This window comes from Dunckerocampus dactyliophorus, chromosome 9, assembly GCF_027744805.1.
Source record: "Dunckerocampus dactyliophorus isolate RoL2022-P2 chromosome 9, RoL_Ddac_1.1, whole genome shotgun sequence".
NCBI classification, from domain to species: domain Eukaryota; kingdom Metazoa; phylum Chordata; class Actinopteri; order Syngnathiformes; family Syngnathidae; genus Dunckerocampus; species Dunckerocampus dactyliophorus.
Window position 1 is genome coordinate 4,191,393 of NC_072827.1, and position 26,473 is coordinate 4,217,865.

General features: G+C 42.7%; 1 protein-coding gene across 1 annotated transcript in view; it reads left to right on the forward strand.

The window, feature by feature from the left end:
• The window catches only part of itgb5 (integrin, beta 5), a 51,339-nt gene extending 35,864 nt beyond the window's left edge, over positions 1–15,475 (forward strand). The window contains exons 12-16 of the mRNA XM_054786752.1: positions 3,545–3,767; positions 4,603–4,703; positions 5,322–5,441; positions 14,122–14,288; positions 14,353–15,475. Of these exons, the coding sequence (XP_054642727.1) occupies positions 3,545–3,767; positions 4,603–4,703; positions 5,322–5,441; positions 14,122–14,288; positions 14,353–14,469 (728 nt within the window). The 3' untranslated portion in view covers positions 14,470–15,475. The remainder of the gene's footprint in view (positions 1–3,544; positions 3,768–4,602; positions 4,704–5,321; positions 5,442–14,121; positions 14,289–14,352) is intronic.
• The last annotated feature ends 10,998 nt before the right edge of the window (positions 15,476–26,473 follow it).

Consider the following 26,473-nt stretch of genomic DNA (forward strand, 5'->3'; position numbering starts at 1 on the left):
TTACAAGTGGCCCTACGAAGGCAGCCATAACTGCCATGTGGCCCTCAATGGAAACGAGTTTGACACCCCTGTGCTACACATTCAATCGTAGCTAACCTTTGTAGATAAACTTTGCTACTTTTGGCGGACATGAATCATGGCTAACGTGTGGCGTCTTACGTACTCGAAGTACTTCATTCATCAGCACTTTGCTGATGACCTTTTATTGAATAAAATCATTTGATTTGGAAAGGATCCATAAATTCAACAAACATCTCTGTTCATGAAGATAGATACTGTATGAGGCGGGTATGTGATGGCGTGCGTGCGCTCAAACAACCGTATTGATTGAAATGCAAGTTGACCCATTTCACCAGCTGGCACATCTGCATGCTACCTCGCAGCCTGCCAGCCTCCTAAAAATAAGCCCTTGGCTCATTTCCTCTTGATATCATCTCCAAATGTTGGCTGAATCTAAGTGGAATGATGCTGCAGTATCAGCACACTTGGTCTGCACGACTGTGAGGAAATCCCTCATCTCATTGGATGTTTTCTTTGCATCTGGTTTTGTATGCGTTTGTTCCCAGTGACTTGTTAATGTGAACGCTACGCGTCTGGAAAGTGATGTGCATGCGCAAAAGCACCGCGTCACACGCATCTTGGTACACGGAAGGAAAGGTTGCTGCAGCGTGTGCAATACCACTGATTTCATTTCCAGTCCAATACTGGGTAAAATTCAGACCGACACTTTGTGCAAATACACCTAATGTGTCTGGTAAATTTCAAAAAGTAGCGTACAGCATTTCAAATCATAGCACAGACCAGGGGCCGGCAACCTTGAGCAACAAAAGAGCCATTTGCCTCCTCTTCCAGTCAAAGCTGTAATAATCTTTTTTTAAATGTTACATGTTGCAGCAGCAAAATTCCACAAATAAAAAGCACGCGTATGCTTACTCTGAAATCATTTAAATACCTTTTTCAGTGGTTCCCATATTTGTTTAAAATGAAAAGAAAATGTAGCCAACTTGAACATGAAAAAGCTCATCATTCACATTTTTGCATGTGTTGTTTTCTCAATAGCGTTTATGCCTGTGCTGAATTGCCATCAATAACCATTCTATTGATCCTGTCCTCGACTGTCTTTGTAGAGGGAGCCATTCTTTAAATTTCTCAATCATTTGTTGTTTATTTTTTAATTCGAAGGATTGATTCTTTCACGTGTTCTAAAACTGTGAACAGCTTCCCTCCGATCTCATGTGCAGCCCAGTGTTGCCAACTTGGCCATTTTCTCTCTAAATCTGGCAACTTTCCAAACCCTCTTGGTGATTTATTTTCCCAAAAGCGACTGGCGACAAATGTAGGGACTGGTATTTGGAGACGGAAAAGTCAAACATATTCAGCAAAGGGAGCCACAACAAGGAGTCTGAACAGCTGCATGCGGCTCCGGAGCCGCGGGTTGCCACCCCTGGCATAGAGCAATGCACAGGGTGAACCCCTCTTCCTGCCTGCTTGGAGGAAAAAAACACGCGTGCACATGGAAATATATTGTTTATCCACCTGATTTTCATTTATTTTGTGATTAATTAGTTCATTTATTATCATCCGAGGCCTCCTGCCCACAAGATAGTTTTTGCTGAACCAGAAATCTTGTCAAAAAGGCGCGAAAAAACCCCCAACTTATTTTCTCCTATCATGTCTACTACAGTATATTAAGTATAGAGAAAATTAGATATTAGATAAATATACATTAGATAGTTTATTGATCTCCAAGAAATGTGAATTTCTCTTGGAGATAAATAATGTATCTCATAGAAGTGTAAAGGTGACTATAGGGGTGTTAGGTCATGTCTGGAGGGCTCTAATCATGTTAAAAAGCGTATTTAGAAGGTGGTAAAGAGGTTTTCTATGTCTTCTGTGTCTTGTATGCATTTATTGGTGGAAATTCACTCATTACAGTTGGGTCAGGAACCAATTAGGCGCCACATAGGAGGGATTAGTGTAGCAGCTTTTGGTATGCATCCTTAGTCTGGGTAGAGTTTTTTGGGGAGTAGGTTGTGTTGCAATTTCAGACAAGAGACTTATAAAGGTGACTGGTGGTCTGGACTTTGTGCTGCCTGGAAGTCTCTGTGCTCTTGTCAAGGACTGGGGAAAGTGGTCCTGAAGCGGCACGATGCTGTTACCACCTGGTCTGATCCTCCCTGTCCTATCTGTGGGTGGAAACCGCTAGCCTCAATCCTGCCTGATCCTCCTCCAGCAGCCCTGGTGGCACGCTAAAGCAATGCTGCCCTTTGTGGAGAGAAAGAAGCCTGTCCAGTAACTCCTCCCTCCTGATAACAGCTCCGGCTCTGCCTTAGGCGAGGTACGCTCTGTGAGCGCAATCCGTGGCTGCTGAAAAGATGTGTCCATCCTGCCGGGAGTCCAGGCTAGCGCGTCAAGCTGCTGTCCTTTCAGTCTCCCCAACCTAAGGCCAAAGGTCACCCTGGGTCACTCGTTTGGCATCTTTAGCATCTCACTGTTTGCCATGCAGGAACCTCCTGACCTTTCCGTGCACGCCTTTGCTGAGAGCAGCCTCTTCTTATTGGCTGCTCAGCACCACGGCATGAAGCTCCTCCTCAAAGGCGTCCAATCAGATTGCTGCACTAACATGTAAAGACTCTCGTGACCGGGTGCTTGGTCTACAGTGTAACTCTTGAATTAGCGCTGTGGCCGTAGACAACCTGCTGATGCGGTTTGTTTTATCCACTTTAAAAGATGACAGTAGCTCTGTGTGCGCTGTAAAATGTTGCTAGTCACTTGTTGGTGTGCAAGTTGTAGGTGTGGTATTGTTTCGCGTCCACTCAGCAGCGCTGTGAATGCTGACTCAGCACTTTGCTGACTACAACACTGGTTGTGTTGCTGCTGTCTTGGCTCCTAAATGGAACGCCTTTTAACTTGTGGCACATTTGAAAAATGTCTTTTAACCACAAAACTAGACCAAAACACATGAATAAAGCCAAACTATAAATAGTCCTAATTTTACCAGAATAACGTAATATTATGAGGAAAAATATCATTTTAATAGCATAGACTTGAAGTATTAAAGAAAAATACTTCTTTGTAAGTTATTATATCAAATTATGAGAAACAAACAAAACAGCAAATAAATTGTAATATTTGGAAAATTAGGTTGCAGAAAAAAAACATGTTATGAGAATAAAGTTAAAATAGGATAATTAAGGAAAAAAATGCAATATGTTATTTTTTTTAAAGTTGGGACATTATGAGAAACAAACAAAACAAAATAAAGTTGTCATTTTTGGAAAATTAAGTTGGGGAATAAAGTGAAAATATTATGGAAGTTAAAATCATATTACCAAACGAAAATGTCCAAAGATGATTTAAAAAGAAAACTGAAATATTTGGAAAATTAAACAGCAAAAATGGGGAAAAAGAGCAAAGAGTGAAGTTGATATGCAATTTTGAATTTATTAATCGGTTTATTTTGATTATATAATTCATTTCTATTTATGCATTATTTATTTTGAAGCTGAGATTGAATTAACATCTGGCAACGTCTTCCTGGCAGGCCATGGTGAGTGTCACTGCGGCGAGTGCAAGTGCCACGCCGGCTACGTGGGCGACAACTGCAACTGCTCCACGGACACGGCGCCGTGCGTGGCCGACGACGGGCAGATGTGCAGCGGGCGGGGTCACTGCGTGTGCGGACGCTGCCAGTGCACGCAGCCCGGCGCCTTCGGGGACACGTGCCAAAAGTGTCCCACCTGCCCTGACGCCTGTGATGCCAAAAGGTCAACAAAAGGCTTGACACTCGTCTCTTGGCATATAATCTGACAGCACATAACATCTACACCTACACAGCACTTTAGACTAGTCAGTGTACAGCTTCTATACATTTCTTGACGTTATGCTGCTCATATCTGGCAACACAAGTTTGTCTACTCTTGCTTTCAGCAACGTTTTTTTTTTTTTATTAAGACAGTCTTTTTATTACACTTGAATGTATTTTCACATACTAGCATTAACAGTGGTTGACTTATTTTTACACTTGAATGTATTTTTACATACTAGTATTAATAGTGGTTGACTTCTTTTTACACTTGAATGTATTTTTACATTCTAGTATTAATAGTGGTTGACTTCTTTTTACACTTGAATGCATTTTTACTTACTAGTATTAATAGTGGATGACTTCTTTTTACACTTGAATGCATTTTTACATACTAGTATTAATAGTGGTTGACTTCTTTTTACACTTGAACGTATTTTTACATACTAGTATTAATAGTGGTTGACTTCTTTTTACACTTGAATGTATTTTTACATACTAGTATTAATAGTGGTTGACTTCTTTTTACACTTGAATGTATTTTTACATTCTAGTATTAATAATGGTTGACTTCTTACACTTGAATGAGTTAAGAATGTGAGCTGAAAGACTGCTTGGCCACAGTTGAGCCTTGTACCAGACTATTGATATTTCCATTGGTGAGCAAGGGTGTGATATTTGATATTAAGTGTGATACCTCCTCCAAGATGCTTCAGGTCACCATGGTGCCTGCAAGCTGCTTGCTGCATATGTTTCCAAAAAGCACAAACAAGTCTTTTATTGTGCTCTTCCTGCAGGGAATGCATTGAGTGTCGTCTTTTCAAGTCAGAAGCACTGTCTTCCAATCGGACTTGCCAGCGTCTTTGCAAGGATGAAATCGTCACCGTGGAGACTCTCAGTACGTAAACCCCCGCTTCATTCTTTTAGCACCTGCTCTGCCTACCCTCACCAATCATAACAACTAAAGAGGCAGTCTCAGCCCGCCGTACTCTCAAGTGTGTGACGTCTACTTGCAAAAACGTGGTAGTACAGCCTTCGTGCGGATTTGGGAGCACGCAGACACGACGCAGCACTTTTAGTGTAGGAAGAACTTTGGCTGCGTGGAGGCTACAGATACGTGTGACGCGTGTGCCCTCTGCTGCCAATGCGCGCGCAACGCACTGATTGACCCCCCCCCACACACACACACACACACACACACACACACACACACACAGCACGGAGACGGTATGTTGCAAACACACTGTAAACACATACAACTTCCTGACCAGGTGCAAGGTACAATGCACGCACTCGCTCACGGTATGGCTCAGAGAGAGAAATCAAGCAGAATAAGATCAGAAATCATGATCAATCAACCTGAAATGTTCCTGCTTGATGTGTGTTGTGTGAAATATGTTCACTATTGAAATGGACAAAGACAAGCTAAGCTAACAATGTATCAATATGTTGCTGTGATGGACACAACAGAAGAAGATGGGCCACGTGTGTGTAATGTTGTGTGTGTTTGCACTAGAAACGGACGAGGCGGGCGCTGTGCTGTGCCTCTACAAGACGGACGACGACTGTGTGATGAAGTTCACGTACTCTGAGCACGCCAGCGGCCTGTCTGTTCTCACCGCGCTCACCGAACCAGGTGGGAAGGTCGACACACGTGTGCACGCATGTTGTAGTCAATATGCATTCTTTACACTGTACTCTTTACTTGCGTATCTTGCTTGCTGCTGTAACAAGTAAATTTCCCCGCTGTGGGATAAATAAAGTACAAATACAAATACAATACAATACACACAACTATCATGAATATACACGTGCAATACACACTACTATCATGAATATACACGTGCAATACACACTACTATCATGAATATACACGTGCAATACACACTACTATCATGAATATACACGTACAATACACACTACTATCACATGTGCAATATACACTACTATCATGAATATACACATACAATACACACTACTATCACGTGCAATACACACTACTATCATGAATATACACGTACAATACACACTACGATCACGTGCAATATACACTACTATCATGAGTATACACGTACAATACACACTACGATCACGTGCAATATACACTACTATCATGAATATACACGTACAATACACACTACGATCACGTGCAATACACACTACTATCATGAGTATACACGTACAATACACACTACGATCACGTGCAATATACACTACTATCATGAATATACATGTACAATACACACTACGATCACGTGCAATACACACTACTATCATGAATATACACGTACAATACACACTACGATCACGTGCAATACACACTACTATCATGAGTATACACGTACAATACACACTACGATCACGTGCAATACACACTACTATCATGAATATACACGTACAATACACACTACGATCACGTGCAATACACACTACTATCATGAATATACACGTACAATACACACTACGATCACATGTGCAATACACACTACTATCATGAATATACACGTACAATACACACTACTATCACGTGCAATACACACTACTATCATGAATATACACGTGCAATACACACTACTATCATGAATATACACGTACAATACACACTACTATCACATGTGCAATATACACTACTATCATGAATATACACATACAATACACACTACTATCACGTGCAATACACACTACTATCATGAATATACACGTACAATACACACTACTATCACGTGCAATACACACTACTATCATGAATATACACGTACAATACACACTACGATCACGTGCAATATACACTACTATCATGAATATACACGTACAATACACACTACGATCACGTGCAATATACACTACTATCATGAATATACACGTACAATACACACTACGATCACGTGCACTACACACTACTATCATGAATATACACGTACAATACACACTACGATCACGTGCAATATACACTACTATCATGAGTATACACGTACAATACACACTACGATCACGTGCAATATACACTACTATCATGAATATACACGTACAATACACACTACGATCACGTGCAATACACACTACTATCATGAATATACACGTACAATACACACTACGATCACGTGCAATATACACTACTATCATGAGTATACACGTACAATACACACTACGATCACGTGCAATATACACTACTATCATGAATATACACGTACAATACACACTACTATCACATGTGCAATACACACTACTATCATGAATATACACGTACAATACACACTACTATCACGTGCAATATACACTACTATCATGAATATACACGTACAATACACACTACGATCACGTGCAATACACACTACTATCATGAATATACACGTACAATACACACTACGATCACGTGCAATATACACTACTATCATGAATATACACGTACAATACACACTACGATCACGTGCAATACACACTACTATCATGAATATACACGTACAATACACACTACGATCACGTGCAATATACACTACTATCATGAATATACATGTACAATACACACTACTATCATGAATATTAGGGATGTCTGATAATATCGTCCCACCGATAATATTGTCCCGATATCGCATCGGATTTTTTCCCGATAATGAAAACCGATATGAAGAAAATCTGTAAGATGGACATGTTAATGTTCACGTGGCCAGGATGCCACCACAACATGTTGATGTACAGTGCAAGCCCACCTCCTTCTGCTTTCCACAGCCTCTTGTGTTCCTGGCCAGTCTGACTGTACCAAGGGCGTAACTTTGGGTCTACGATTGGGGGGGGGGGGGGGGGGGGTAAAATCTTTGCCTGTTTATTTATTAATTGACTTGTGTACTTTTTTAAAAGGAGTCAGGGTAATTTATTATAGATACACTGATACTTTTACTGTGATTTACTTGGCATTGTCGCAGCTGTGTACTTACTGTGGCTGTTTATGTGACATTGACACAGTAGTTCATTCCTACTGTGTTTAAGCACTAGCTAGCAACACTGTGGCAGTGAGGGTAGAGTCAGACTGTGTTCAAACAGAACGGGTGGCACCGTGTCTCACCGTGTCTCACAGTTTCACACAGTGGTTTCAGGGCACTTGGGGTTCCATGGTCAGATATCTAATGAAACATCTGTTTGAATTTGCCAGACCGTCCACACAAAACTCCTAATTGATGAACCCAGTGAAGGACAACTGTAGGAGCTGTGCATGCCTTTTGTGCTCCCACATTGACACACTGTGCTCCACAGTGCACGTACAAAGCTAGTGGCCGCTTCTCCCTAATAAGAGCCTGTTTGCATGCACAATTCAGTTTTTGAAGGTCTGTTACCTGTTATTCTAACTTGAAGAAAATAACATTTTTCTTTCATATTTCAAGTCTATGCCACTAAAATGATATTATTTTATATGATTCTGCTGAAATTGCCACCTTTTTTTCTGTCTTAACATTTGGACTTTATTGTCATGAAATTATATTCATGCTGCCGGGGTTTTCTCAGCTGTTTTGACTTTCGTCTTGTAAATAAATGTTCCTCTGGCCACGATGGCCTTATTCCCATCATATATGGACTTTATTCCCATAACATAACTTTTCCACAACCTAACTTTCCAACAATGTGTTACTCATAATATTACAAGTTCAAAAACGGAACCTCAAATACCAACCTCCGGTTGGTATTTCAGTATTACATGTTAATACTTCTTGATGCTATGAAATGGTGATTATCTTCATCACATTCCAACTTTATTCTTGTCAAATTGCAACTTTTTTTTTTCTCTTCACATTTTGACTTTGTGTAAAATGACAGTTGATTTTTTTTGGTTGTTTTATTTCTGTATTAGTTTTCTTGTGAAGTAATATTTTTAGTAATAAACACAATCCTAAACACAGTACATGCATAACACCAATCAAATACACTATGTACAACTAGTGTCGTACAGTACACTACTGTATGCAGACATACAGAGTATATACTGTAGTATATACAGTACACAAGACTGTCTAGAGGTAGTATACATAGTACGGTATGGTACGGTACAGTATGGTATGGTATGGTACAGTATGGTATGGTATTGTACGGGACTGTATGGTATGGTATGGTACGGGACTGTATGGTATGGTATGGTATGGTACGGGACTGTATGGTATGGTACGGTATGGTATGGTACGGGACTGTATGGTATGGTACGGGACAGTATGGTACTATAAGGACAGACTTTGTGTGATGTAGTGAGCACGAAGATGTTGATGTTTAAATCAAGTGCCAATATGTTCACAATAGTACATGAAATGTTTTTATTCTTCTTAAAAGACAATCTGATCAATGACTTCATGTCACTTAGAATCAATCAATCAATGATTGATGAATATTGGTGGGAATAATAGAGTACTTCTCATGGATGTTGATATTGTTACTTCTCATGATATTATTGGCCTTGATTGACAATCAAATGTAATCAATGCCCATAATAGTAATACATGTCATACTACTACTACTACTACTTGTAACACTACTACACGTAACACTACCACTACTACTACTACTACTACTACTTGTAACACCACTACACGTAACACTACCACTACTACTACTACTTGTAACACCACTACACGTAACACTACCACTACTACTACTACTACTACTACTACTACTACTTGTAACACTACTACACGTAACACTACCACTACTACTTGTAACACTACTACACGTAACACTACCACTACTACTACTACTACTACTACTACTACTACTACTTGTAACACTACTACACGTAACACTACCACTACTACTTGTAACACTACTACACGTAACACTACCACTACTACTACTACTACTACTACTACTACTACTACTTGTAACACTACTACACGTAACACTACCACTACTACTTGTAACACTACTACACATAACACTACCACTACTACTACTACTACTACTACTACTACTACTTGTAACACTACTACACGTAACACTACCACTACTACTACTACCACTACTACTACTTGTAACACTACTACACGTAACACTACCACTACTACTACTACTACTACTACTTGTAACACTACTACACGTAACACTACCACTACTACTACTACTACTACTACTTGTAACACTACTACACGTAACACTACCACTACTACTACTACTTGTAACACCACTACATGTAACACTACCACTACTACTACTACTACTACTACTACTTGTAACACTACTACACGTAACACTACCACTACTACTTGTAACACTACTACACGTAACACTACCACTACTACTACTACTACTACTACTACTACTTGTAACACTACTACACGTAACACTACCACTACTACTACTACCACTACTACTACTTGTAACACTACTACACGTAACACTACCACTACTACTACTACTACTACTGCTACTACTACTACTACTTGTAACACTAATACACGTAACACTACTACTACTACTTGTAACACTACTACATGTAACACTACCACTACTAATACTACTACAGTCAAACTTGTCTATAGCGGCCACTAGAGGGAGTCTGCAAAAGTAGCCGCTATAGACAGGTGGCCTCTATAGACAGGTTGGCGTCCAGTTTGAATGTTGACCAGTAGAAAAAAAGAAAAAAACAAAACAAAAGGGGGGGGGGGGGAACTAATAATAATGTTGTCCAGTAGAGGGCACTGCGGACTGCGGATAAAAGTTGTACAGCACTACTAGGCTTGTTATTATCATGGTTCATGGTTTTAATCCTGAACATGCATGAGTCAAACAGTAGCACATCACATAGTACAATTCACAATTTTGCATGTCCAAAAAGGAGTAGGAAGAAGCAAAGCTTATTTAATCCTACCCCTCATCAGTTTCACATCAGTTTCAATACATTTATTCACCTCTTGTTCTTCCAAGTGTACTTTGTAGGTCTACATGACAATGTAGTGCAATCATAGCCAAGGTTTTTACTTACGAAAAGGAAGCTAGAGGCTTAATAATAACTGATAGAATATATCCACGACCCACAGAACAAAGCTGTGCTCGTAATGTCTTACGCTTGTTTTTAATATTTTACTTTTTACAGCTTTAGTTCATCAGGAAGTGATGGGAAGTGGGCGTCCCGAGCAGGAGAGCTATGCTCAGTGCTAGCTGTGAGTTTGGAGAGAGTTGGGAAGTGTGTTTATGTTGGCGTGGATGTAAAGTCCTGCAGTGTTCTCCGCTGTTAATAAAGCCATTAAAGTGCATCGGCGACGTGAGTCTCTCCTTCCCCACAACAAGCGGCATTACAGTATTGACCAGTGCACACCAGGAAATAAACGGTGTCATTTCTTACAGGCATTGGCTGGACAGCTATGTAGTGGGGCTTGTTTAACCTTTGCCTTGTGGGCAAGCAGGAAGGAGAGACGATGCTGAGAGATGTGTGTGTGTTCTGAGCTGCTGTCTGGTGGCCGCGTTCAATAAACAAAGTTGGCAGAAGCAACAGGAGAAGTTTCCTTCTTTGCTTCGAAGCCGAATAACACTGACAAGTTAACAGACTAGTAGCGAACGGAAAAGAAGGCGGCTTTGTTTGTGTCGAATACAGAAGATGAGGACTTTGATGGATTTGTGGATGAGGATTGATCAAAAATAACGTGAGTACATTCTAAAATACTTCAATTAAGTACAACCGAACTCAGTTTTGCTCCCGCTGCCGCATGCATGCTAGCGTATGTTTTTTTTTTATTGTAGCGTCGCTGGGAGCACGTCCTGTTCCCAGCCTACTTTGCGGTAATGTTTTGGTGCAAATGGTCTTAAAGTTACATGTTTGACCAGGAAATAGCAAGTTCAAAAGAAGACGGCTTTTTTATGTGGAACAACTGACAGTTTGTGTGGATCTTGTGAATGATTGTGACTGAGCTAGGACTCAGTAATTAAAGTCTACACACGACGGCTTCATTGATTGAAAAACAAAACTTTTTCGTGCATGAAGCTTCTACTTGAGTCGGTAATTTGGCCGCTATATGCGGTCAGATATTGACCAAGGGAGACAAATAGTGTAACACTAGTGATGTAGTAATGTATGTAATACTACTACTACATGTAACACTACTACTACTACTATTACTACTACTACTACATGTAACACTAATGATGTAGTAATGTATGTAATACTACTACTACATGTAACACTACTACTACTACTATTACTACTACTACTACATGTAACACTAATGATGTAGTAATGTATGTAATACTACTACTACATGTAACACTACTACTACTACTACTACTACTACATGTAACACTAGTGATGTAGTAATGTATGTAATACTACTTCTACTACTCCATGTAACACTACTACTACTACTACTACTACTACTACTACTACTACATGTAACACTAATGATGTAGTAATGTATGTAATACTACTACTACTACTACATGTAACACTAGTGATGTAGTAATGTATGTAATACTACTACTACTACTACTACATGTAACACTAATGATGTAGTAATGTATGTAATACTACTACTACATGTAACACTACTACTACTACTACATGTAACACTAGTGATGTAGTAATGTATGTAATACTACTACTACTATTACATGTAACACTAATGATGTAGTAATGTATGTAATACTACTACTACATGTAACACTACTACTACTACTACTACTACTACATGTAACACTAGTGATGTAGTAATGTATGTAATACTACTACTACTACTCCATGTAACACTACTACTACTACTACTACTACTACTACATGTAACACTAATGATGTAGTAATGTATGTAATACTACTACTACATGTAACACTACTACTACTACTACTACATGTAACACTAGTGATGTAGTAATGTATGTAATACTACTACTACATGTAACACTACTACTACTACCATTACTACTACTACTACATGTAACACTAATGATGTAGTAATGTATGTAATACTACTACTACATGTAACACTACTACTACTACTACTACATGTAACACTCGTGATGTAGTAATGTATGTAATACTACTACTACTATTACATGTAACACTAATGATGTAGTAATGTATGTAATACTACTACTACATGTAACACTACTACTACTACTATTACTACTACTACTACATGTAACACTAATGATGTAGTAATGTATGTAATACTACTACTACATGTAACACTACTACTACTACTATTACTACTACTACTACATGTAACACTAGTGATGTAGTAATGTATGTAATACTACTACTACATGTAACACTACTACTACTACTACTACTACATGTAACACTAGTGATGTAGTAATGTATGTAATACTACTACTACATGTAACACTACTACTACTACTACTACTACTACTACATGTAACACTAATGATGTAGTAATGTATGTAATACTACTACTACATGTAACACTACTACTACTACTACTACTACTACTACTACATGTAACACTAGTGATGTAGTAATGTATGTAATACTACTACTACATGTAACACTACTACTACTACTATTACTACTACTACTACATGTAACACTAATGATGTAGTAATGTATGTAATACTACTACTACATGTAACACTACTACTACTACTACTACTACTACTACTACATGTAACACTAGTGATGTAGTAATGTATGTAATACTACTACTACATGTAACACTACTACTACTACTATTACTACTACTACTACATGTAACACTAGTGATGTAGTAATGTATGTAATACTACTACTACATGTAACACTACTACTACTACTACTACTACTACATGTAACACTAATGATGTAGTAATGTATGTAATACTACTACTACATGTAACACTACTACTACTACTACTACATGTAACACTCATGATGTAGTAATGTATGTAATACTACTACTACTATTACATGTAACACTAATGATGTAGTAATGTATGTAATACTACTACTACATGTAACACTACTACTACTACTATTACTACTACTACTACATGTAACACTAATGATGTAGTAATGTATGTAATACTACTACTACATGTAACACTACTACTACTACTATTACTACTACTACTACATGTAACACTAGTGATGTAGTAATGTATGTAATACTACTACTACATGTAACACTACTACTACTACTATTACTACTACTACTACATGTAACACTAGTGATGTAGTAATGTATGTAATACTACTACTACATGTAACACTACTACTACTACTATTACTACTACTACTACATGTAACACTAGTGATGTAGTAATGTATGTCATACTACTAATGATAGTAATGCCAGTGCACATGTTTAGTGGAATATGTTGATATTTGCATGAAGTCACGTGTTGAAATGTTGTGTTGTCAGAGTGTGGCGGCGGTCCCGACGCTCTGATGGTTCTGCTGGCGGTGGTGGGCAGCATCCTGCTGGTGGGCGTGGTCCTGCTGGCCGTCTGGAAGGCGGTCATCACTGTGCACGACCGGCGGGAGTTTGCGCGCTTCCAGAGCGCTCGCTCGCGCGCGCGATACGAAATGGTAAGCGTGACAAATGGGCCCTCCTGACCGGCGCTCACTGGTTCTGACTGATTCTGACCCGCAGGCCTCCAACCCGCTGTACAAGCAGCCCGTCTCATCCAGCTTTCTGGAGACGGACTTTGACGCGTATGGCGTACGGCCCTACAACGGCGGCGGAATGTGCAACACAAGCGTACGCTGAAGGACTGCTGAAAGTTAGCCGCGAGCTAAGCTAGCACACGTGTATATTTTCCTATTTTTACACACAAAAAACATTCTTCACAGATTAGATATTTGCAATATTTCTACACTTCTTCTCATGCTTTTTCCTGGAAATGACTTTCTTCAGCTTTCTGATTGACAACAATGACCTTCATCAGGGCTGTCCGCACCTTTTCTTGCAGAGGATTGGAGAGTTTTTGTACGTGAAAAGATGCCCACATTAATCTCAGCTCTAATCCTTAGCAGGGGCGTCACATGATCCCACCACATTAAAACCTGACCAGATTTCTCCTTCAGGATAAAAGGCCTGGGACGATGGCCAATGAATAATCAATCACACAATGAATGAAAATGACGAGCATGATGGATATATTGCCAAGTGCGTGTGTGTCAGGCAGGAAGAGAGTCAGCCCTTTATGGGTCACTCATACGCTCTTTGTCCGATGGGTGGAGGCGGGGCCGCAGACTGGACTAGACTAGACTATTGCAGTGTAGACTGCAATATATCGTCATATTTTTCATTGTACTTTTCTTAAAAGACCCAATCTCATGTATCGGCTCGTCCTGTGACACCACCAGTGATACAGTAAATCATTTTATTTTGACAAGAAGGGAAGGGGACGCCACAGAGAGGTTTTCATGAGATTTTGGCCGGGATGAGTGCGTGTGCAGGGAGATGTTTGTGCGCCCACTTTCCACCAAGCATGACAGCTAAGTCTTCCTCCACTCGCTGACTTCTTATTACACTTTTTCATGGATTGAACCTGGTTGCTTGTGACTTGGGAACATCACTCAGACACCCAGTACGTCATTTCATGCATTTCATGCAGGTGCTTCTTTCACTTACAGCATGCGTGTTTGTTACCACACTAAGTTGAAGTGAAAGATAACACAAGGTGCCGGTCAAGGACACCCAAAGCCCAGCCAGCATGTTTGTGTGATGCTACACAGCAACAACACAATAAAAGAGGTTGTTTGAGTTGAAAGCGTGCGGCGTGAGGTCTCATGTTGTGTTTTATTATGGAGTTCCTCTTAGGAATTTACGCTTCCTGGCGTCAGCGCCTCAGTAAATCAAACATTGTCAATCCAATGTAAAACACAATCGCGCAATTTTAAAAAGCATTTCACCTTACGGCCGACGCAAGCGTAAAGAAGTGAACCACAGTTTCATGATGTCAAACTGTGCAATGAGGATTTCTATTCTATTTTCTTCTGGCCTATTTGCATGAAAAAGTCGTGTTCATGTTGTTAATTGAAGTGGACAAAGAAGTTAACCTCTACTATGTTTAAGAGTAAAGCTTAACCTTTAATTCACATGTAAAAAGAAGTTAACCACGGTTAACACCCTAGTCTCAACTTGAATGACGACAAGCAAAATGGGGCGTGTTGGGTCACATCTATAACTTTTTTTAATATATCTTTTACATTTAATAGTGAAAATTTTAGCCACTTAATATTTAAAAATACCTATTGTGTACGAATTGTGTAACCGTCATGTCTTACATTTCATGACCTTATAAAAGTTCCTTTTCCTAAACATTGCATGAGTGAATGCTTTTTGGATCGATACTGTCCTCTGCTGCCCTCTAGTGGGCACTCGCTACATCTACACGCTCACGTGTCTTCATTAGCGGACATCTATTAATAACATTGTTTACACGTAAAGTGGCTGATTGGCTTTAAATAAGTCGAGGACAGAATGCTATTGTGTATTAATATGTACAATTCATTTTGTTTTCTTTGTCACAGGATATAACAAAGGAGGATTTTTTTAGACCTGCTCGTTTGCATGTTCCAAATGAAAGTAAACCATTAGCATGTTCATAAGACCCAGTAAAGACTCCAGCATTGGAATTGTATTCTGCTGTTAATGCTACAGCAAATGGCAGCCATGTAGAGAATACGAGCACACAATAAGAAGATTATTAGTGGTGTGATGAACAGAGTGTGGAAATGAAAGCATGCGGGCTGTGCTGGAGCTGGCCCGTGTGGATAAGATATTTTGTGCATGTGCCGAGTTTTGCATGCACGTCGAGATCTGCATGCAGGTCGCGGGAGCGCGCACGTTCAGCTGAAAACTAAACCGTGTGACGCCGTGCGATTCTTACGGCACAGTACTTCATGATAACGAAGCGATGGTACGATTTGTCAGCTTTATGGCTAACTATATGTAACGGATGCCAGCCTGTGAGGCTGCGTAAATGTACGTTGGTAAACCTCACTCTCTCTGCCTTAAGAGCTGCGCTGAACACGCGGTCGACAGACCGGGCTTTTGGCCGTGTGGTCAGCGCTCTCACCTCCCATTAGGAAGGTCGGGTGTAGGAGCCCCGGTGCGGGCAGGTGCGAAACAGGGCGGGTTACATATACAGCACCCAGAGCAAACAGTACCTGTATAAGAACGCTTGAATTTCTTGGCTTTATATTTGTTAGATATGTCGAAGCATTTGATTCAAGCATGTCCAGAAACGCGGTGAGAGGAGCAACTTAGACATTCACAATGAAACTGTGGCACTTTGTTACACAGTTGTCCCTCTGTTTGTTTGTTTCTGTCAAATGACGTCATTACCTGTTCAGTTTATGGTCAGCAGCTGGCGAACTTTTACTGCATTAGAGATGACACGCAGGAAGTGTGACCAAGACACCAGGAAGAGTTGTTAGCAGACACTGAATGAGGCGTGATGCAACAGTCGTATTCTTTTTGTTGGGCTGACAGACTCCCCAACCAGTGCCTTCGTGGAAAATTAAAAATAAAGCTGTTGCACTTGTGTGAATGAGCAGAGCGCCATCATCAACAGCCTAATGCCAAAATATTGATTCAGTGTCGTGACAATAAAAGGAAACCCCCTGATATAAACTGAACGTCCACTTAATATAATGTACTAAAGTCGTTTATGATCAAGTTGAATGAGTACAACTTCACCGTCGGCTACCACCAGAGGGCAGCATACTGTATGTTTTGGATTTGTAATATTCCATATTGGTCAGTGGTAAAGTCAATCACAGACCTGCAGACGTATATTTGGGTTGAATCTCATTGATTACATTGATTCCAGTGCTCAAACTTGTTCAAATCCACAGAATCCTGCAAACCGGGTCGCCCCTGACCAACTGGGGCCCTAAGTTAGGCGTTTGTGCCACAAAGTTTGATTTCAACAACAGACCCACCTTCGAGAGAAGAACGAGTTTCCTTCTCCTGATTCGTGATGTCTTTCAGGCCCGTAGCCAGGGTATTCAGGGGGTTCGAACGAATCCCCCCGCGGGCGACCAAAGGTCCGCTTGGTTAAAAAAAAAAAAAAAAAAGCTGCTATCAAGGTGTGCAATTGTAACAGACTGTAGATGTGCTGTGATAAATGATGGCAGAAGTGTTGCAACAGCGCCTGTTGCTGGTGAATAGTGGCCACTGAACTCTACTACTGGAATGGCCCCGATCGCTTGCTGCGCATTGGAGGCCTGAAGCCACCGGAAGTATAGAAGTCAAGTGAAATTGCGCATGCGCTCTGCACTCCATACCCGATTCACTTCAATGAGTGAATGATAAATAGGTCAAGTCAGTAAAAGGAACCAATCATTACTTTCCAGACCGAATCTGGAAGTAATCGAACAGGAAGTGACTTCATCAGCTACAGCATTTCGTGATGACAGCATACAGTCAAATAAAACACATTTAACTACAAATGGAACGGCTGCAGTCACCGTGTCTTTCTTTTACACCTGAATAAAAACACGTACAGAGAACATTACAACACGGAGGCAACACAGCGACTGCATGGAAGTCAGGTGAGTCAAACCGTAGACCATCAGTGACCCGCGTGTGTCTTTTCAAACTGTACTTCAAAGAAAATGCGTCACCGCAATTTGCGCAACTAAACCCTTTTTTTGGGTGATTTCCTGTGTGCCTTAACTGTGAAGTGTTTACCACAGTCTGAGCAACCGAAAGGTTTTTCTCCATCCATCCATTTTCTATACCGCTTCTTCCTCATTAGGGTCGCGGGGGCATGCTGGGCGTGCTATCCCAGCTGACTTCGGGCGACAGGCGGGGTACACCCTGGACTGGTCGCCAGCCAATCGCAGGGCACATATAGACAAACAACCATTCACACTCACATTCATACCTATGGACAATTTAGAGTCGCCAATTAACCTCACCTGCATGTTTTTGGAATGTGGGAGGAAGCCGGAGTACCCGGAGAAAACCCACGCGCACACGGGGAGAACATGCAAACTCCACACGGAAATGCCCAAGGGAGAATCGAACCCAGGTCTTCCCGATCTCCAAGAACATGCTAACCACTAGACCACCGTGCGGCCAGTGTGTGTTCTCATGTGTCGAGCCAAATGACCTTACGAGAAAATCTTTGATCACAAACTGAGCAGTTAAAACGTTTACCTGCCTTCTTTTTAGAGCTTTCAGAGTGTTTGTCGCCAGTGTGAGTCGTCATATCACCTTCACAGTCTGCATCGCTGCTCAGAGATTCTTGGTTGTAGTCGCTGTCTTCATCTTCAGGAGAGTGTGACGTTGTGTCGTCACTATCTGACAGTGGAGCTAAGAGGTTGTCTGCTTGTGATCCCCCACAGTGGTCTCCATCAGCTTCTGTTATGTGTTGCAGTGAGCTGCTGCATGAAGGCTCCGCCTCTCTCATCTCCTCACTTGGACTATGATGAAGCTTTGAGGTCTCAGGTGGTTTGTCTTCATGGTCTTCGGTCACCACAGAGACACCAGTCAGTGGCAACCTGGCGAGATCAGCCTCCTCTGGGTGATCAAGAGTTCTTCCTCTTCCTCTTTAACATAGGGGGACTGTGACTCCGCCTCTTCCTCTTTAATGTGGGTGGGCTGTGGTTCCTCATCTTCCTCTTTAACATAGCGGAGTTAACATTGGAATGTGTTTAGTCAGAGCTTTTCTTGTGGAAATCCTGATGCGGCCCAGCCTCACCCAGACTCTCCTTCCAGTGGCCCCCAGGTAAATTGAGACCCCTGGTTTAATAGCTTGTAGGTGTCAACACATACAGTCGTATGCAAAAGTTTGGGCACCCCTGACAATTTCTGTCATGGTTTTTAATCAAACATTCATTAATGAAAGATATCAGATAACTGATGGACAGAGTGACATTAGCAGAAGATGTACGATACGCATCAAAACAAAATGGTGGAGAAATTTGGCCTCTGTCATTTTGTTGACTTAAACTGTACCAATACTACGTGTTGCTACGTGTTAAAATTATACTAAATGACAAAATACGCTAACATAGAAGGTGGTTGATTGTTGTGATCGGCACTGATCGGCATATGCCTACAGTATCACACACTTGGCCATGGAAATTGGCTGATACTGATGGATGGCATCCCTAGCAAACTGGAATTGATTTAGGAGTTAGGAACAGAAGTGGCGTATAACCCAAGGATCTTCTGTGTAAGCACTGACTGGCACTGTAGTTCATGTAAAACAGGCAATCGGGGTTTTTGATTAGTTTAGACAGTGCTAAAATAGTACATTATTTAACGGCTCGTTGCTGTACTGGCATTGGTGTCTGTGATATTTTACTTAGTATCGTATCGTTAAAAAAATGTGCCAATGTGCAGAAGGTGTCTTACTGAAATCTGCATCTCGAAGATCTTTGTCCATTTCAACAGATTCTGGCCACCTGCTGACACCCCTTTCCTGCAAACACATGATAGCAACATGTGATTAACATGTGACGTTCCACACACGCGCCTTACACTGCATCGGACATTTTAATCATTAACATGCGCCTCTTTCACAGAGATCCTGCAAAACAGTTGCACCAAAGCCGTTAGAGAAGTCGGACTTTTATCCGCCTTTGCCTTTTAACGCAGAACCCAGTGAAACGGGTGACTTCTGCAACTTTCCCACGTCGTCCCACCATCGGGTTGGTACCTGACGCCAGCGGCCGGAGTGACGCTTACCATACTTGCTTGCCAGCGACAATTGCTTCTAACACAACAGGATGGAAGGCACGAGTATCTGGTGTTCAGACTTCATATCCCAGTCCCACCACGGTCATTGTCTATCTTTTTGGGACACGCTTAACATATTTGCATGAAGCAGCGTCTCTCAATTATTTTCTCTCAGAATTATTGTATTTGTACAAACCACTGTATGATGAGGTGCTGGCACCAGGTTTCATGCATGCCGAAAGACACTAACAGATCTGCCAACTAGTTACGTGCAGATCGATACTGAAATGTCAGTACCTCCGATACCGCACCTTTACGCTCTAAAATTGATTATCTCGTGAAAATATGGATACTTTGACACTTCAGTCATTTGAGGTCATGTATATCATTAAGAAGAACACGGTGGAAAGCAACTAAATGACTGGCATATTGTCTCAATGATACGCATCTGGTGGGAACTGCCAGTCTCAATCTGTTGAAACGATGGCCGATCGTAAACGGAGGCATGTGTGAATTAGTTTTCATTCTTATAGTACTGTAGTTGAATAATTAATGTGTGTCCTGCCCCCTCCTGGCATTCATGTTGAGTCTGACCCCTGGCATGGCCCAGCAACAGTCTTCGAGCAGCCGCGGTGTGCTGCCATGTTCTCATGCCAGAATACCGGACGGACGTAAATGACTCTTCTTCAGACATTTGCTCAACATTACTGAGGATACCACGACATCTATTGGTCACATTTGATATTACAATTTACTGCATGAAACTCCCGACATCTCTCCACGTGTTCTCTATGATGAGCGTGCTGCTCGGAAGCACACGGACGTGAGCACATATTAGCCACATCAGTGTATAAGCCGCAGGGTTGAAAGCATGAGAAAAAAGTAGTGGCTTATAAACCGCAAATTACAGTAATCAATTAATGACTACATTCTATTATTAGTTTTCAATGATGATTGGCAAGTAAGTCAGGCGTCTTCCTTTAATACTTGGAATCTAATGTCACACCTCATGGAAGAATCCCTCAGTGTCATCGTTTATAATTTCACTGGTTGCTTTAGCTTCATACTTTGCGCTTTACTTTGTTCTTATATAGTTTGTGCCACGTAGAAATATGCAGCTTTACAAATTATCATTGCCAGCAATATTTAATGGAATTGTTATTTGTGGATTTATTAAGAATAACCTCTTTTACTTGTTGATAGCAATGTTATTTTAGTTGACTGTGACCAGAAATGGCTATTTTGTTTTGACTAAATGTTTGAAATAAATATGGCACTTTTTCTGTAACTTACATTGCATGTTTCAGTATTTAGCTTATTGCTGGGTTGCACGTGACATCACATGTGGTTGCAGTAGGCACCAGCTCAAGCAAACGAATGTATTTGTGGCGAGACGTCAAGTGAATTCTGGGAAAAGATGTTGCTAAGATAGTCCATTATAAAGGGAAACATGTTCAAGAAACAAGCAAAAAAAAAAAAAAAAAAGGTTTTGTGTCAAGTGGGGCCAGGGGACTACTTGTAATTGTCACAAGTGGGAGAAGCCACTTGTAAAAGGGGCAGATCCCAACGCAGGGAAGCAGACCAAAAATAGATACAAAAGGTATTTAATAACACAAAGTGTCCCAAGCGGGGTGAAGTACAACAAGCAAAAAGTCACAAACCAAAAGTAGAAACACAAAACGCTGTCAGCAGAAGGCTGACAGGAAATAACTAGAATACAACTGAGAAACGCTACAGGCAAACCTGAGCTGGAACAACAACTAGTGTAGCAGGAAATAGTTCTGAGCAGAGGGTACAAGGGTGAGCCAGAAAGCGGGGAACAGGTAAGGAGCCGGACGAAGCGGTACAGGTAGCAAGGAGTACAATCTGGCACTGGCTCCTAGTTGCCAAGGGTGCCTGATGAGATTGCCTGCAGGTGTGTGCTGGGGACTCCACCCACACCGGCTGAAGCTGCACAGAGAGCAAATACACAGCAGGTGGCAGCAGAGCGACAAACACCATCATAACAGTATTCCCCCGTCTTATAAGGCGTCTCCTGACGGCCTAGCTGGTTTGCTAGGGTGAAGACGGTGGAAGTCGCTAATGAGTGAGGGGTCGAGGACACAGGAGCGGGAGACCCAGGAACGTTCCTCCCTCCCTGTCGACCAAATATTGGAACCCTCTACCCCTCTTACGGGAGTCCAAAAGAGCTTTCGATCATATGCGGCAGGGGCGGCGCCTCGGCCGGCGGGCACAGCTGGCTGGAGGAAACTGGTTTAATGTAGGAGACGTGAAACACTGGATGTACCTTGAGAGATGATGGAAGCTTGAGCTTGACGGAGGAGGGGCTGATGATGGCGTCAATAGGAAAAGGTCCCACAAACTTTGGAGCTAGTTTCCTGCTGGTTCCTGCTAGTGGCAAATCCTTGGCCGATAGCCAAACCTCCTGGCCCACCTGGTAGTCCGGTGCCGGAACCCGACGGCGATCTGCCAGACGTTGGTTGCATGCGGCTGTCCGTTTGAGTGCCGCCATAGTCTCCCGCCAGACTCTTCGGGCGCGAAGCAGGTGGGCTTGAACGGACGGAACTGCAACATCCGACTCCTGTGCAGGGAATAGCGGAGGCTGGTAACCGTAAGCAACTTTAAACGGTGACATACCTGTGGCTGAGCTTATAAGGGTGTTGTGGGCATATTCAACCCAGGGGAGGTGGGAGGACCATGATGCTGGGTGCTGGTGGCAAACACATCGTAACGCCGCTCCAAGGTCCTGGTTGGCCCGCTCTGTCTGGCCGTTTGTCTGAGGGTGATGTCCCGAGGATAGGCTAACAGATGCTCCCAAAGTCCTGCAAAAGGCCTTCCACACTCGGGACGTGAATCGGGGACCCCTGTCGGAGACAATGTCAAGTGGTATGCCATGAAGATGAAATACATGTCTCACCAATAGGTGCGCTGTTTCGAGAGACGAAGGCAGACCCGGCAGGGCGATGAAGTGGACCATCTTAGAGAAATGGTCCACTATGCTCAAAACGACGGTCTTGCCTCGGGAGACAGGTAGTCCAGTAACAAAGTCCAGGCCGATGTGGGACCAAGGGCGGGATGGGATGGTAATGGCTGAAGGAGTCCAGCAGGAGCACGGTGAGGAGTCTTGCTTCTGGCGCAGACAGAGCAGGCCGCGACGAATTCCTTTATGTCCGTCGTCATGGATGGCCACCAGAACCTCTGCGCCACCGCGGCTTGTGTGCGACTGACCCCAGGATGGCATGCCATCTTAGACGAGTGCCCCCACTATATGACATCCGACCTCAGATCCTGGGGAACGAATAGTCTTCCCGGTGGACAGCCGTGAGGCCGTTCCGTGCCGCTGGTAGCCTCCGAAACTCTTTTCTCCACCTCCCACTGGACTGCCCCCAACACCCGAGCCACAGGTATTATGGTCTCTGGTGCAGCCTCCTCCTCCATGGTACCAAAAGTCCTGGACAGCGCGTCGGGCTTAATATTGCGCCAACCGGGTCTGTAGGTAATGGAGAAGTCGAATCTGGTGAGAAAAAGGGACCACCGGGCTTGACGGGCATTGAGTCTTTGAGCAGTTCTAATGTATGCAAGGTTCTTGTGATCGGTGATGACCATGAATGGAAGAGCTGCGCCCTCCAACCAATGACGCCACTCCCGCAGCGCGAGAACGATGGCCAGCAGCTCTCTATTTCCCACATAATAATTACCCTCTGCTTTCGTGAGGCAACGCGAGAAGAATGCACACGGGTGGAGCTTTTGGTCGACTGGGGACCGCTGCAACAGGATGGCTCCCACTCCCGTATCCGATGCGTCGACCTCAACAAGGAACTGTAAGGCAGGATTAGGGTGAATTAACACAGGTGCGGTAGTAAAAAATCTCTTAAATTGTCTAAACGCCTCCTCAGCCTTGGGGTTCCATACAAATGGTATTTTGGAAGATGTAAGCATGGTCAGAGGTTCGACTTTGCTGCTAAAGTTATGAATAAATCGTCTGTAAAAATTTGCAAAACCCAAAAACCTCTGCAAATGCTTCCTTGTTGTCAGAGTTGGCCATTCGACCACCGCCTGGATCTTAGCGGGATCGGCACGTATCTGACCCTTCTCCACAATATACCCCAGGAAGGACACGGAGGTGGTGTGAAATTCGCATTTCTCTGCCTTGACATACAGTATAACCGGTTCTCTAGAAGTCGCTGGAGGACAAGCCGGACGTGACGGGTATGTTCCTGTAGGTTCCTAGAGACAATGAGAATGTCATCCAGATAGACAAAGCAAATACGATTGATCATGTCTCTTAGCACATCGTTAATTAGGTTTTGAAAAACCGCCGGGGCGTTAGTAAGTCTGAATGGCATCACCAAATATTCGAAGTGCCGCATAGGTGTATTGAAGGCTGTCTTCCACTCGTCTCCCCTCTTTATGCGTACCAGGTGATATGCGTTCCGTAGATCTAATTTAGAGAATATTTTAGCTGAATGCAAAGCGGAGGAGGCGGAGTCCATAAGCGGGAGAGAATACCGGTTGCGGAGAGTGATACTGTTGAGCCCCCTATAGTCGATGCAAGGCCTAAGTGATTTATCCTTCTTGGCGACAAAGAAAAATCCCGCCCCTAACGGGGAAGAGGACGGGCGGATAAATCCAGAAGCGAGAGAGGAGGAAATATAGTCTTTGAGGGCTTGTAGTTCAGGGGCCGAAATGTTATATAATTTGGCATTGGGCAGGCTAGCGTCTGGTAACAGCTCAATAGCACAGACGGAATGACGATGCGGGGTCAGAGTTTGAGCGCTGTCCTTACTAAAAACCTGCTTCAGGTCATGATAGGTCTCGGGTACTCCAGATAACTCAATCCTCTCCTCGACAACGTGGGTAATGGGACTTTCAGTGACAGCAGAGCGCAAACAATTAGCGTGACAAAAGGGACTCCAGTTATTTATACGCATCCTGTTCCAATCGATCGAAGGGTTGTGTAATTTTAGCCACGTGAGACCAAGAACAACCGGGACGGAACGAGACGGTATTAAATAGAAACGGATACGCTCAAAATGATTACCCGACAACCGGAGTGACAAAGGTTCGGTCTGGTGAGACACAGCCACCAAGAGACGCCCATCCAAGGACAGTACCACCTCAGGGGAGGGTAGTTCAACTAACTTAAGATTGCAGGTCTTAGCAAAATTAGGGTCCAAAAAACAATCATCAGAACCAGAGTCAATGAGTACAGTAACTTGAATATTATTCCCCCCCCCATGATAGTTCCATGGACCTGTAGTCTGTATGGGGGTGCGCAAGACTGAAGAGTGGCATTGGTCTTACACTCACAGTCCGTGAGTGCAGGGCGATCCCCGACCTTGGGTTGATCGATCCCTGATACCGATGTGAGACTCTCGGCCGATCCCAAGGTCGATCCCCGTCTCTGTCCAGGTCTAGCAGGGCATCGTTGGAGCTGGTGATCCGGATCACCGCAATACAGGCATAATTCCATCTTGCGGCGGCGGGTCCTTTCTGCTTGCGTGAGACGGCGAGCTCCCAGCTGCATTGGGGTTTCTGTGGGTGTTGAGTCGGTCTCCATCGGCAGGCACAAGGCAGGTCTCCTCTCCATCGGTGGGGTTGATACAAGTCGCGGAGTAGACGGACGGGTATCGATCCTCCTCTCTTCCGCGTGCTCCTTTACTCGGTCCCTGATGAGATTGTCCAATCTTATAGCTAGATCTATGAGTTCATCCAATGACACAGAATAGTCTTTAGCCACTAATTCGTCCTTTATGCGAGGATTAAGAGCCTTACGAAAAATGTCCCGAAGAACGGCAGTATCGGTGTAGCCGCTCTCGACAGCCATGACACGGAAGTCAATAGCAAAATCCACCACCGTGCGTCCCCTCTGTTTCAGTTCTAGTAGCCAACCTCTGGCCTCTCTACCATGAACCGGGTGATGAAAGACTCTTCTCATTTCTGCCAGAAATGTCTGCATAGAACTGCGCGTGGCAGGAACTGACTTGCCAATGGCCATAGCCCATGTAGCTGCTCTGCCGGTAAGTAAGCTCATAATAAAGGCTATACGCGCTGGGTCCGAGCTGTAAGT